A 12,601-nucleotide genomic window follows, 5' to 3' on the forward strand; every position below is an offset into this window, starting at 1 on the left:
TATGTAAATCTCTGTCCTGAGGCACTTAAATCACACAACAGCAAATCACTAAGTACCTGCTGAAAATCATCCGCTCCAACAATATTCCCATTCTTAAAAGATAATTTCTCTTCTCTTGAAAGGATTTGGTTGAAGTCCCCAATACAGAGCCAACAAGGATGAGCATGTTGCTTCAATTGTCTTAATTGTTGCCACACTTCTCCTCTTTTTGCATGTACAGGATGTCCATTAACAAAAGTGATCAAAAGAGGGAATCCTCTATTATCCAGCAAATTTATATGTATAAGATTCTGTGAGTCATAGATAATCTGAAAACTTTGTCTAGGCAACTAGGCAAGAATAAGGCCACCACTAAAACCCACTCTAGGAACCTCCCACCCTTTAGAGAATCCACACTTTTGCCATACACCCTGACCTTTACCACTAGCTAACCGGGTCTCCATGAGAAATAAAATATTAGGTTTTAACTCAAGGGATTTTTTCTTGCATTGAAGAACTGCAGAGGATTTGCCCAAACCTCTACAGTTCCAACTCATGATCCTCATTGTTGTTGGGGAAGCTATTTTGGGTCAGCTTCCCAACAACCCTTTGGATTACACAGGGATACTTCAACATGCATGTAATGATAGGAAAAGGAACAATTCTGATTAATAAAATGAGGATGAGTGATACCTTCTTTGTGGAAACATCCACAAATCAATCTCTGATGGATGTTCCTCCCAAGCCTTCCAAACTCAGACCCAATTCTCTTCCTCGAAGGGCCACACATATTACCCCTCCCCTGATCACACAGTGAGCAGCTCAAAAACCTAGGTTCAGACCTAGTTGAAGTAGGAGAGGCTAAACTCTGTTCTGATTCAGCAATCTCTGATGTCCTTAGGGCCTCTAAACCCGTATCAAGACTGACAGCTTGGGCTTGTGTAGTTTCAACCTGTAGGCTAAGAAAGGATTGGTTTGAGTTTTGGGCTTGGGCCAAGACATTGGACTCACTCAAATTAGACCCATTACTAGGAATTTGAACTTCATCCCTCAGTCTGTCCCTATCCACCATGTTGACCAAATTGTCAATAAGTCCCTCAGTAGACTTTGGGATTTGATCACGAAAGGAGCTAGGGATGTAGCTCTAGGAAGAACTTTGGAGGCTTACCTATGGGTTTTTCATGGAGAAAATGGGCTGGAATTTACTGTAAGAGAGACTAAGAGAGGCTTTTGAATCCTATTCTAAGGTAGGAGGGAAGGAGGTTAGGACTTGGGAGACATTGGAGAGGTGTAGGAATTTTTTTTTTTTTTTTTTGAGGTGGGATTGTTGTGTGAAGATAGAGAGGGGCTCCTATCTATGATTCTATAGGAAGAGGGCAAGTGGGCGCATACCATGGCGTGTGCCTGCTGCCACCTTATCAACTTTCTAGAATCTCCTCTACTCTTCCCTTTTTGGGGTTTTTTTTTTTTTCCTACTCTATCTCTGTGTTGCTCTTTGGAGGTCTTCCAGAGATCAGATTTCTTCAAAACTTGAAATTGATGAAAATGTTTAAATATCTAGAATCCATAGGTTCTGGCATCATGAAATTTGGAGCGATGGTTGCTGAAATATCGTGCTCAAAAGGGAAGTGATGTAGTATAAAAAATTTACTGCCACATATAGATTGAATATCCTCTTTCTTTGACACCTAGAGAGCCATTTGTTAATTACAAATTACTTTTCAACATTTTTAGAGGGTGTTATGGCTATCATACTACAAATTTGGTCTAGCATAATATTCTTGAGAAACAATGAATATGGTCTAGTGAGAGACTTTCAGTTGTGCCTATTTGTTTTCTAAAGTATATTTTCCGATTTCTAAGTCTTGTTAATGGGTCTTATTTGTTGTTTTTTGATTATTTGATCAAGTTTTTTACGCTTATTAAATGTTTTTCTCTTGAAAATGTAAGTTGTCATTCTTCATGCTCAGAGGGTTGTTCCAAGTTGGTTTAATATAAGTTCTAGCTCATGTGAGAATAGAAATTAGATAGAATATCGAGTGTCTACTTGTTAAAAACTCGTCCCATGGTGGATTTTGATAGAGGATGAGTTTCTTTCTCTGTATTTTTAACATGGATTCCTTAGGTGTGAAGGTGAAATAAGGTGGATGGAAAACTTTGGAGAGAAAATAGGAATGAAAACTTTTTTGAGTATGTTTGGTTGGGTGAGGAGGAAGGAAAATAAATAGTGAGGTCCAGGTATTTTCTCCTCGGGCCACCAAAAAGTTTTCTCTCCAAAATGGAGAGAAAATTGAAGGTAGAAAATAAAAATGCTTAATGGACAAAAATACCTATGTCCAGTTCCTATCTTCTTCTTCTTCTTCTTCTTCTTGATTTCTTGGGCTAAGAGTGGCATGTTGCATCTTTATTTTCTTTTCTTTTCTAGACGTTGCTTCTTTTCCCTTTTTTTTTTTTTTTTTTGGGTTGTGGGTATGATAGTTGTTTTGTTTTGTTTTGTTTTTTTTGGTTTAACTAGACATTATTTTTATTTTTTAATAAATTGGGTGATTGTTTTTTTTTTTGGGTTGCTTGTCACTTTTTTTTTTTTTTTTTGTTTTAATTGGACATCATTTTTTAACAAGGATGTATGAGTAAATTTATATAAACTCACTTTTTCCATCTCTCCACTTTTCCACTCCCAACCAAACAAAAATGAGAAAAATTAAAATCTTTTCTATCCTCCCACTTCTCCATCCTCCTACCATTTTCTATCTTCTTACTTTTCACCCATTCAACCAAACGGACCCTTAGAGTAGTGAGTGTTATATTCCTTCCAAAAAAAAAAAAATGGTATTTCATATCCCATCCTCTTTTTGATTGAACAATGTGTCGCCAACGAACCCCTGTCAAGCGTGCAAACCAAATTTATGCCCCATTTGGATGAGTTAGATATTGAATTTTGTATCAGTTCCTTGAATAATTTTAAATCGTCATTTGAAACCTTGTTTCTTGAGCAAGCCATTCCTAAAACATTTAAATGTTAATGTTTTCATCGAAATAAATTGTATTTTTTTTAATTGAGCCTAGTTAACAGAGAGTACAAATCCTTTGTATAACTTTTTGTATACCACTTTATGTTTCATCAATCATTATGTGCCATGTTTTGATTTTACTTTCCTTATAAAATAATTAAAGTTTAAAATAGAAAGCAATCATACACATGGCACATAATGATTGGTAGAACATAGAGTGGTATACAAAAAATTGTACAGAGGATTCGCATTCAGTTAACAGGTGTCATTAGAGCATTTGCTAATAGACTATTTTAAGAAATTTTTTATCTTACTTTTATAGGAAATAAAAAAATTAAAAAGAAAAACAAATGTTAAAAAAATCAGTTTTTCTTTTCTTTTTCTATAAAAAGTTTCATAAAATCTCTCTTAAACCAACTCTCTTAAAACATCTGTTAACTTTTTCCTTTTTTTTTTTTTTTTTTTTTTTTTTTTTTAAGAATTAGAGGTAAATATTGATGGTTAAAAACTTTAAAACACATCAAGACATGTGTTGTGAAAATAAACCGTTTACACGATACCAAAAAAATTAATTTCACTATAAATAAAGACATTACAATAGTAGCACACATACTCTATTTGTATTTGAACCTATTGCGAGGCAACTAACTTTTCTCTTACCTAATGTTCGGTACACTAATGGTACATTTATATTAGCATAGGTCGGCCCGGACTTACTGTGCAAGTGCTTTTACGGCACACAATTTTTGAATCTAAGGGAAGAGTTTGGATTCCTTAACGGCTTTAAGCCTTTTAATCAAGCGGACCTTATTCTACTAGCCAGTTCTAGCAATTTGTGCATAAAAATTATGTACTCTCAGTCTCTATAAAAGGGAATGGGATCTTTATCGAAGCTATCTTTGTGAAGGTAAAGCAAAAATATATAGAACCCACGGTTTGTTAAAGATAAACTTTTGTCTGAAAAAAGATGGCACACGTGAATATCATCTCAAGAGAAATCATCAGGCCATCTTCACCAGCAATTCGTCATCTAAAACCCTTCAAACTCTGTGTCTTGGACCAGTACACTCCTACAACCTATATTCCACTTATCCTCTTTTACTCTAAGAGTCCCCAAACCTCTTCAACCGATCACCTAAAAAACTCACTCTCAGAAACTCTAAATAGCTTCTACCCATTTTCTGGAAGGATGCAAGACAACCTCTTTATTGATTTTTACAACGAGGGCATTCCATTTAATGAGTCCCGAGTCCATTGCTCTCTGTCTGACTTTCTTCAACATCCTAAAATGGAGTCTTTAAACCACTTTCTTCCTTGTTGTCCATTTCGCAAAGAACCAGAACCAATGGAAGTTGCCCAATTAGCCGTACAAGTCAACATATTTGATTGTGGTGGAATAGCAATCGGTTTATGTGCGTCACATAAGATCACAGATGGAGCCACCCTGAGTGCTTTCCTCAACACTTGGGCTGCCATTGCAGGCGGGCCTTGTAACAAATTAGTACATCCTAATTTTTCCGAGGCATCATCGTTAGCATACTTTCCTCCATACAATATATGGCCTCGTATTGTTGCACCTTTAATGGAAAGGCTTTGGTTCAAAGAAGAGAAGTACAAGACAAGGCGATTTGTGTTTGATGCCAAGGCCATAGCTACTCTAAAGGAGAAAGCAAAGAGTGAACAAGTGCAAAACCCAACCCGAACTGAATCACTGTCTAGTTTCATTTATATACATGCTAGAGCTGCTTCTAGATTAACATCTGGTTCTCTAAGGCCATCTATACTGGTCCAAGCGGTAAACATCCGGCGAAAAACAAATCCACACATGTCGTATAATTCTATGGGTAATCTCTTTTGGTATGCATTCGTAGCCCATGATTATAACACAGTAGAGTCGACAGAGATCAAGCTTCGTGGCTTGGTGGCAACCCTAAGAGAAGCTGTGGCAAAAATTGACAGTGATGTGAGAATTCTGCAAGGTCATGAAGGTTTTACAACCAGGATCAAGTACTTATACCAGAAGGCAGCAATGGTTTTTAAAAACCCAGAAATTTTTGGTTTCACCAGTTGGTTGACGTTTGGTTTCGATGAAATCGACTTTGGATGGGGAAAACCCATTTGGGTTGGGCTCAGGGGGGAAGGTGGTTCTGGTAGGAATCTCATCGTGCTCCAAAACACCACCTCTGGCAATGGAATTGAGGCGTGGGTGACCTTAGATGAAAACATTATGTCTATATTGGAGCAAGATCCTGAATTCCTTGCCTTTGCTACTTTAAACCCAAGTGTTTTAATCCAATGAGGCTATACCTTTGATAATACCCATCTCCGTACTAGTAATATAGTTTCTACATTGTTGCATGTGTATTCTAATTAAACTAATCAAACTAATAAAGCTAGTGAGCTGTAATAAAAATATTTTGTTAGCACATTAATTGCTACGTGGTAATAGAAACTGTGCTAACAATAAAAATCAATAATAAAGAAGATGTTCTAATAAAATAAGTATAATTAGTCCTATGCTTCGTGGTAAAATTGGAAAAAAAAACTCTAAATATATTTCACAAATTGTATTTATGAAAATTTTCCTTTTATAATTATATTTGCCCATGTTGTGAGCGGTGGTGAAATCATGAATTTTTTTTGGGGGGAAAACTAAATATGTAAAAAATTATGACTAAAAAATGTTTTATTTCATAAATTAGTTTTAACTCAATAAAATAGTGTTCTAAATTAACCTATAGGGACTGGATTTGAGCACTTCTTCGATTGGATAAGTGGACTCAGACCCAACTAGCCCAATACAATAAATTTGTAGAGAGCGGGTCAAAGAGCTAGGCTTTAGCTAGGCTTTAGTACATGGACAACAGTTACTATGACATTCATTACAATTAAATAGAGATGAACTAAGTTTATCAAAGAAAGTTTGTTCTCGGCACAATCCGACGAGCTTTGTTCTAGTAAATATTGAATGAGAATGGTTACAGGAGTTCATGAGATTGTTACAGTGCTATTTCTCTTCCTCTCTCTATGGTGAGTTTCTCCTATTATATAGTCCTCTTTAAACGATCTTGGCCTTCCACTTGTTGATCATCCAAGCCTATACTCGAGTGCCTGTCCCATCAGACACCATCTCTGGCATTCTGTTCATGGGTCATTTTTTCATTAATGCAGCTAGGACGTTAGTTGTGGGCATTTAATACGGAGGTGATAGTTTCTCCTTAAATTGCTCCTCCACCATGCTCCCATGGCTGACCCATTGTACCTGTCCTTTTCCTTAGGATGCTCTGGGAGGCTGCCTTTGATGACATGTCGCTCTCCTCTTCTGTGATCTCAGTTGGCCGAGGACAGGATCATCCTCGACAATGTTTTAAAGGGCTTTGGATTTGCTTCTTTTGTCCTCGGCCATTTCTTCCTCCTCGGCGTGGGCCTTAGGCTTAGTATAAAGTGGGCCGCGGTTGCCAAATTCTTCAGCCCCACAATAGCTCCTCAAAATCCTACTATCCGGCTCCTTGGATGGAAAGGAGGATTTTGATGTCCTCGGCCTTTGTCATGGCTTGTCAAGTCTTGTCCTCTGTCAGTGCTAGAGTCTCTTCACTTGTCCAATGCATGTTCCTGGTGCTTTGGTATATAAGGCGCGCTCTCATTAATATCTTGGCGCTTTGGGGAAATCGTTCTTTCTCATTTACAGATCCTTGAGTTCTGCAGGAATCTCAAGTTCTCAACCCTTCATGTATTCCCTAGGACCTTGCCAAGATCGTGATCAATGCCTAGGGAATAAGGTGGCCGAGGATAAAGGTAAGGGTAAGGAAACTAAGCCCCCCTCAGAAATCAAGGATGCTGCCCAGATCCTGGATGACACAGTTGAGGCAAAGTAAGCAGAGGCCAAAGATGTTCCTACTTTTCAACCGAGCAAGAAAGAAGGCCCTCCTCCTTTAGCCAAGAACCAAAGTAGGTGTAGATCGCATCAGACTTTTGGTGCGACAAAGTTTGGGTCTCACCTGGCGACATATATCATGTGTGCATAGATGTGAAAGCAACCCAGGGTTGATCAAGCAAATCAACAAGGACAAGGGTAAACGGGTTTCCTGTTTCTCAACCTTGATAGCAGAACATCTTGCAGTTAGGAGAAAAGGGGTCCATCAAGCGCTTCCGCCTCTTCTTCTTTCTCATCGCCAGTACCACCCATATTGGCTCAATTGTTGCTTGAATAAGATTGTGAATCTACCATTCCTATGGGCTTTCTCTTTTTATAGTTAGCTTTAAAACAAGCCTGTTTAAGCCACTTTATATATGATGTACCTTTCCTTTATTTAATAAAATGGGCTGTATTAGGACATATGTGTTTCACTTGTTAAAGAACATATGTCATTCTTTTATGTAATTGGTTAATCTTTTGACAAAACGCACTTTACTTGTAATTAGGTAGTTTTAGGTGTTTTTAATACTTCAAGAAACAAGGTTTCAAGATCAAGTGCTGAAGTCATCAAGTCTATCTAAGAAAACAAGCTGATAGTGCAAATTCATTAAAGCTCGACATCTGCATCTATCGAGCTTAAGAAAGCTGTTCAAGCCCGTAAGCTCGACACCTGTTCGATAGTTTCTCGACACCTTCTATCTGTCGAGATTTAAGAAATTCATAATTCTGATCTGATTTCTTAGGATCCATGAATGTGTCTTGAGCCTTCTTTTCTTCTAACCCTAGACATATAAAAGGATTATTTTTAGGGCTGTCAAACAGTTCACAAGTTGCACAAGCATTGAGAAAACTCTGTTGAGCAAATTGTGACCATAGACGAAGTTATTGCCTAGTTCATCTTTTCTGAAGAAGTTGCTGTGTATTTGCACTTTTGGGTTTTGTGACCAAGCATCTTCTTGATCTTCATTATGTAGGATGAACTGAAGAACTTTGCAGCCAACCTCTCTTTCAATTGGTGTTGAAGTCGTGTACTAGGATTCGCGCATTGGTTAGTCATGTACTTGGGAGTCGTGCAACAAAAAGGGGGAACTGTCACTACAGAACAAGTCCAATTGGGTATTGGCGTAAGGGTTCAACTGTAGGTTGGTAAGGTACTTGGGATTCCTTTACTTATAACCGCTTGTTGTGATAATAGTGGAGTTTCGGGAGTGGTGACCTAAAAATCACTCGGTAGGGTTTTTGCTGTAAAGGTTTTCCCCATTCGTAAACAAATCACTGTGTCATTTAATTTTCGCTACATAATTAGTTTATTGGTGATTTGTTTGTGCTATCACGCGTTTGCATGTTAAATTGATTAATTAATAACTTGACTAATTAATTAATTGGTTTAATCATAAGGGGTCATTCAGTATGTGGCCTATCAAATGGTATCAAAGCAGGCACACTCTGATTAGGTTTAATCTTTGCTGTGTTGATTCATTGACCCCTGTTTGTCATGGATAGAGAACAGTCATTAATCATACCTCCTTTATTTGATAGCACTAACTATGCATACTGGAAAGTATGCATGAGAGTTTTCTTGCAGTCTTTAGATGAGAAGGTATGGCAAGCTGTAGAAATTGGCTGGACCAAGCCAAAGGAAGCGTCAGCCGATTGGGATGAAACCAAGATCAAGGCGGAAAACTTCAACAGCAGAGCGTTGAATGCCCTATTTAGCGCAGTTACCAATGAGGAATTCAAGAAGATATCCTCTATTGAAACTGCAAAGAAAGCATAGACCATCCTTCAGACAACCTATGAGGGTACAAAAGCTGTCAAGGATTCAAAGTTTCAGAGGCTCACTACAAGCTTTGAAGAAATAAAGATGGAAGAGGATGAGTCGTTCGATGAATTCTATACCAAGCTTAAGGACATAGTGAACTCTGCTTTCAATCTTGGGAAAACTATTCTTGAACCCAAGATTGTAAAGAAAGTGCTTAGATCTCTACCCGAGAGATTCCATACCAAGATTACGGCAATAGAAGAATCAAAGGATATTGATAAGATTCCTTTGACTGAGCTGGTTGGAAACTTACAGACCTATGAGCTAGGATTGACCAAAATTGGTAAGACTGGTAAAGGCAAGAGCATGGCCTTGAAGGCAAAGAGCAGTGACACAGATGAGTCTTCCGATGATGAAGATTCCAAGATGAAGTCCTACATCACCAGACAGTTCACGAAGTTTATGAAGAATGCCAATGGAAGGAACTTCAACAAGGACCGTAGACAATCCAGTTCCTTTTAGTCTAAGGGGCAAGACAAAGGGAAAACGAATGCCAAGGATGGCGGTCAGTACACTGTTCTTGCAGGACCAAAGTGCTTTGGATGTCATGGATTCGGTCACATGAAGTATGAATGCCCCACATATCTCAAGAGCATTGGGAGGAGTAAGGCACTTGCTGCAACCTTGAGTGACACTGAGTCTGAAGATGATTCTGATAATAAGGATATTGGAATCTTAAATGCCTTCACTGTCACAGTCAATTTTACTGAAGGGATTGTTGATGAAGTGGAAGAAGAAGAAGAAGAATTGGTGGATTCTAAGTGTGAGAAGATGGACGATCAAGATGATATACATTCAACCTATGAGAAACTATATAAGCTCTCTGAGAAGCATGAGAAATTGTATAGGCTGTCACCAAGAAGCTCAGTGATGTGGAACTTGATCGTGAAAAGTTGAGGTTTGAGAACAATTTCTTGGCTGAGAAAACCATGAAACTTGAAGCGGAGCTGTTTAAGTTATAGCTCAATTGGAGAGGACTTCAAATGCAAAGCTTGATGAGATGCTCAGCAATTAGAAATCTACTTCAGATTGAACAGGTTTAGGGTATGTTCTTTCTTCCTCTAATACTACTTCTACTAGTGTTACTGTTTTTGTTTCTCCTGCTAATAATACTGAAATTGAAAACACTGATGTTAAAACTGAATTAGCTAGTGAGAACTTAGACAAGGGTAAATATATATTAGGAGCACCCCCTAAACAGGATAAGAAAGATATTAAAAACCCTAGGGCTAAGAAGGCTAACTCTCAAAAGCCAAAACATAAGAAGCAGCATCTTTGTCATCATTGTGGAGCTGCCGATCATACACGACCATATTGCTATAAGTGGTTAGCTACTCAACAGAGCAACGCATGATAGCATCTAAAAGCTAAAATCAGCTTCAATCCTCTCTTGCTCCTCTTGGAGATCTTCTGAAAGCCCTCATGTTCCTTTCGAACTTGAACGGTTTCAATTCTTCCCCCTCACCGCTGGTTCAAGGGTTCAATCAAAGGAAATGTTCTTCCAAGATGTGGAAGAAAAAGGACTCTAAGTGATTTTATCACTTTCTTCTATCTTCTTTTTTTGTTTGTTGCATTACTTGTGTGTTTTGCATTTTTTTTTTGAGTCGGTCTAGTTTTATGCTTTACTTTGATAACATGTTTTTGTTTGTTTATTTTTAGTTTTTTTATTTTTTTTTGATATAAAAATTAAAAAAAAAATTAAAAATTTAAAAATACAAAAACAGTGTGTGTTTTGTGTACTTTAGTACTTGTATACCTTGCATGGCCATTGAAATAAAGTTTTCTGAACTTTGTATCTTTTGTAACTTAGATGAGCATCTCTATGCACAACTAAGCAAGTGAGCTTTGTGGCTCTTGTCTGTGATGAGTTCCTCCTCCACCATGCTCCATGGCTGACCCATTGTACCTATCCTTTTCCTTGAGATGCTCTAGAAGGCTGCCTTTGATGGCATGCCACTCTCCCCTTCTGTGATCTCAGTTGGCCGAGGATAGGATCATCCTCGGCGATGTTTCAGGGCGCTTTGGACTTGCTTCTTTCATCCTCGGCCATTTCTTCCTCCTCGGTGTGGGCCTTGGGCTTAGTATAAAGTGGGCCGCAGTTGCCAAATTCTTCGTTCCACATAACCAATTTATTAAATAATGTATAGATTGTTAATTTTCTAGCTCTCACCAATTCTTGGCATAATTAAGAAAGTGCCCATAATCACGCTCAAAATGTATATGCAATCCCTTTTTTTGGGGGGTATCGTAGAATTACTATACCCCTTTTTTTTTAGTGGGTACGGTACCCACCCAAATCTAGCTACTTGTCCCCCATTTTAGAATAAGGACCCCATGTCCTTCATCTTTAATTTTCACAAATAACAACTATCATATATCCTACCTAACCTCTACAGAAATCTCTCTACAACTCTCCCCACTTTCTTCTCCTGTACAGCTTTAAGAGCAATCGCATCGACTCTTTTAAAAAATGTCATCTATTTTATACAAAAAATTTATTTTTTCTATTTTACACTATTATTTTTATAAAATATTCACATCAGTCCATCTACTATACACTATATTTTATATAAATAATTTTTTTACAAAACACCCACCATCACTTTTACAAAACACCCACGTCAATCTATTAGTCCATCTTTGGTTTTCCTCCATGACAGTTAGTTTGATTTTATTTGTCTAGTTTAAAGTTTAGTATTTTTATTATTATGTTTTATTTCAATTACCATGAGTAGCTAAATTTATAATTAAGGTTGAAAATGAAACCTTGTTAAGGATTATTAGTAATATTTATGTGATTTGATTTTTCTTGCAATAGTTATTCTTTAATGGTTTAAATTGTTCTTATTTCATATCAATTGGCTAAGATGAGATTCTAGATATGAGTTCAATCATGTTTTTCTCATGATTTAGGATTTGTCTTAATTAATTAAATGCATGGTTGATTATTTCTTGATTTTAAAATTGGATATCTCTTGTGATTTGTTTGGATATAGATACAATTGATGATTTGATTTTATACCTAGGAAACGAAGAAGAGCATGCTTTAGATATTTAAATAGAAGTTTTAATGATAATATTCTCCATGGTAGCAAGATTGATCTCTAGATTATCATGTAGTGGTTGGGAAAAATTAATTATTGTAAATATATGCTGATATGAATTAACAAGACAAATTCCAAAACCTTAATTCCTTTTTCTAGATTGTTTACATCTTTTTACTGCTTTATATTATATCTTTGCTTAGTTTAATTATTTGCTTAACATATTTAATTGCAAACAACCAATTTATATTAAACTATATTAAACATATTAATTTTCTTCCTACATTCATTCAAGTCCTTATGGGTTCAACCTCGTTCTGGTCAAGCTATATTTCGGCACGGTGTGTACACTTACTAATACTTTAAGATTTCACAACACTAAGTTAAAATACCTAAATTTGTGGCGACTTGTGATCAAAATATATTAACAAAATCAAAATGTTGTAAGGGTGTGTTAATTAACCATTGACAATCAATTTCCCTAAGATGACTTGTAAATAAGTCACCCATAATAGAAAATCATTTTAAATAGTAGTATAAATGACTTGTATTTAAATTTCAAGAATGTAAACAAAAAGTTATTAAATTGCATAAAAGTGAAGAGCAAGAAAATAAGAGAACAATAATGTAAACGAAGTACATAGATCCATAGCTAGGGCAGTAACTAGTAAGCTAGACTACCCTAGCCTAGAAAAGGAAAAAACGAAAAAGGCTTAAATAAGGCTTTTAGGGGGTTTATGGAGGCAAAAAGGCTGCTGAGATTTTTTGTACAAATGGTTTTACAGACTAGCCCATACAAGAGAAGAGAGTGGGGTGAGCTGTAGAGAGA

At 36.8% G+C, this 12,601-nt stretch overlaps 1 protein-coding gene across 1 annotated transcript; it reads left to right on the plus strand.

Moving 5' to 3' along the window:
* The first annotated feature begins 3,957 nt into the window (after positions 1-3,957).
* Positions 3,958-5,289, plus strand: LOC111996158 (stemmadenine O-acetyltransferase). The gene has a single exon (XM_024028109.2). The coding sequence runs from the start codon at positions 3,958-3,960 to the stop codon at positions 5,287-5,289; it is 1,332 nt and encodes a 443-aa protein (XP_023883877.2).
* Positions 5,290-12,601: the final 7,312 nt, after the last annotated feature.

Source organism: Quercus suber, unplaced genomic scaffold (assembly GCF_002906115.3).
Source record: "Quercus suber isolate HL8 unplaced genomic scaffold, Cork oak 2.0 scaffold_62, whole genome shotgun sequence".
NCBI classification, from domain to species: Eukaryota; Viridiplantae; Streptophyta; class Magnoliopsida; order Fagales; family Fagaceae; genus Quercus; species Quercus suber.

What these genes read in the sequence shown, in the direction of transcription:
- LOC111996158 (XM_024028109.2), top strand. Translation starts at nt 3,958, where the DNA reads ATGGCACACGTGAATATCATCTCAAGAGAAATCATCAGGCCATCTTCA.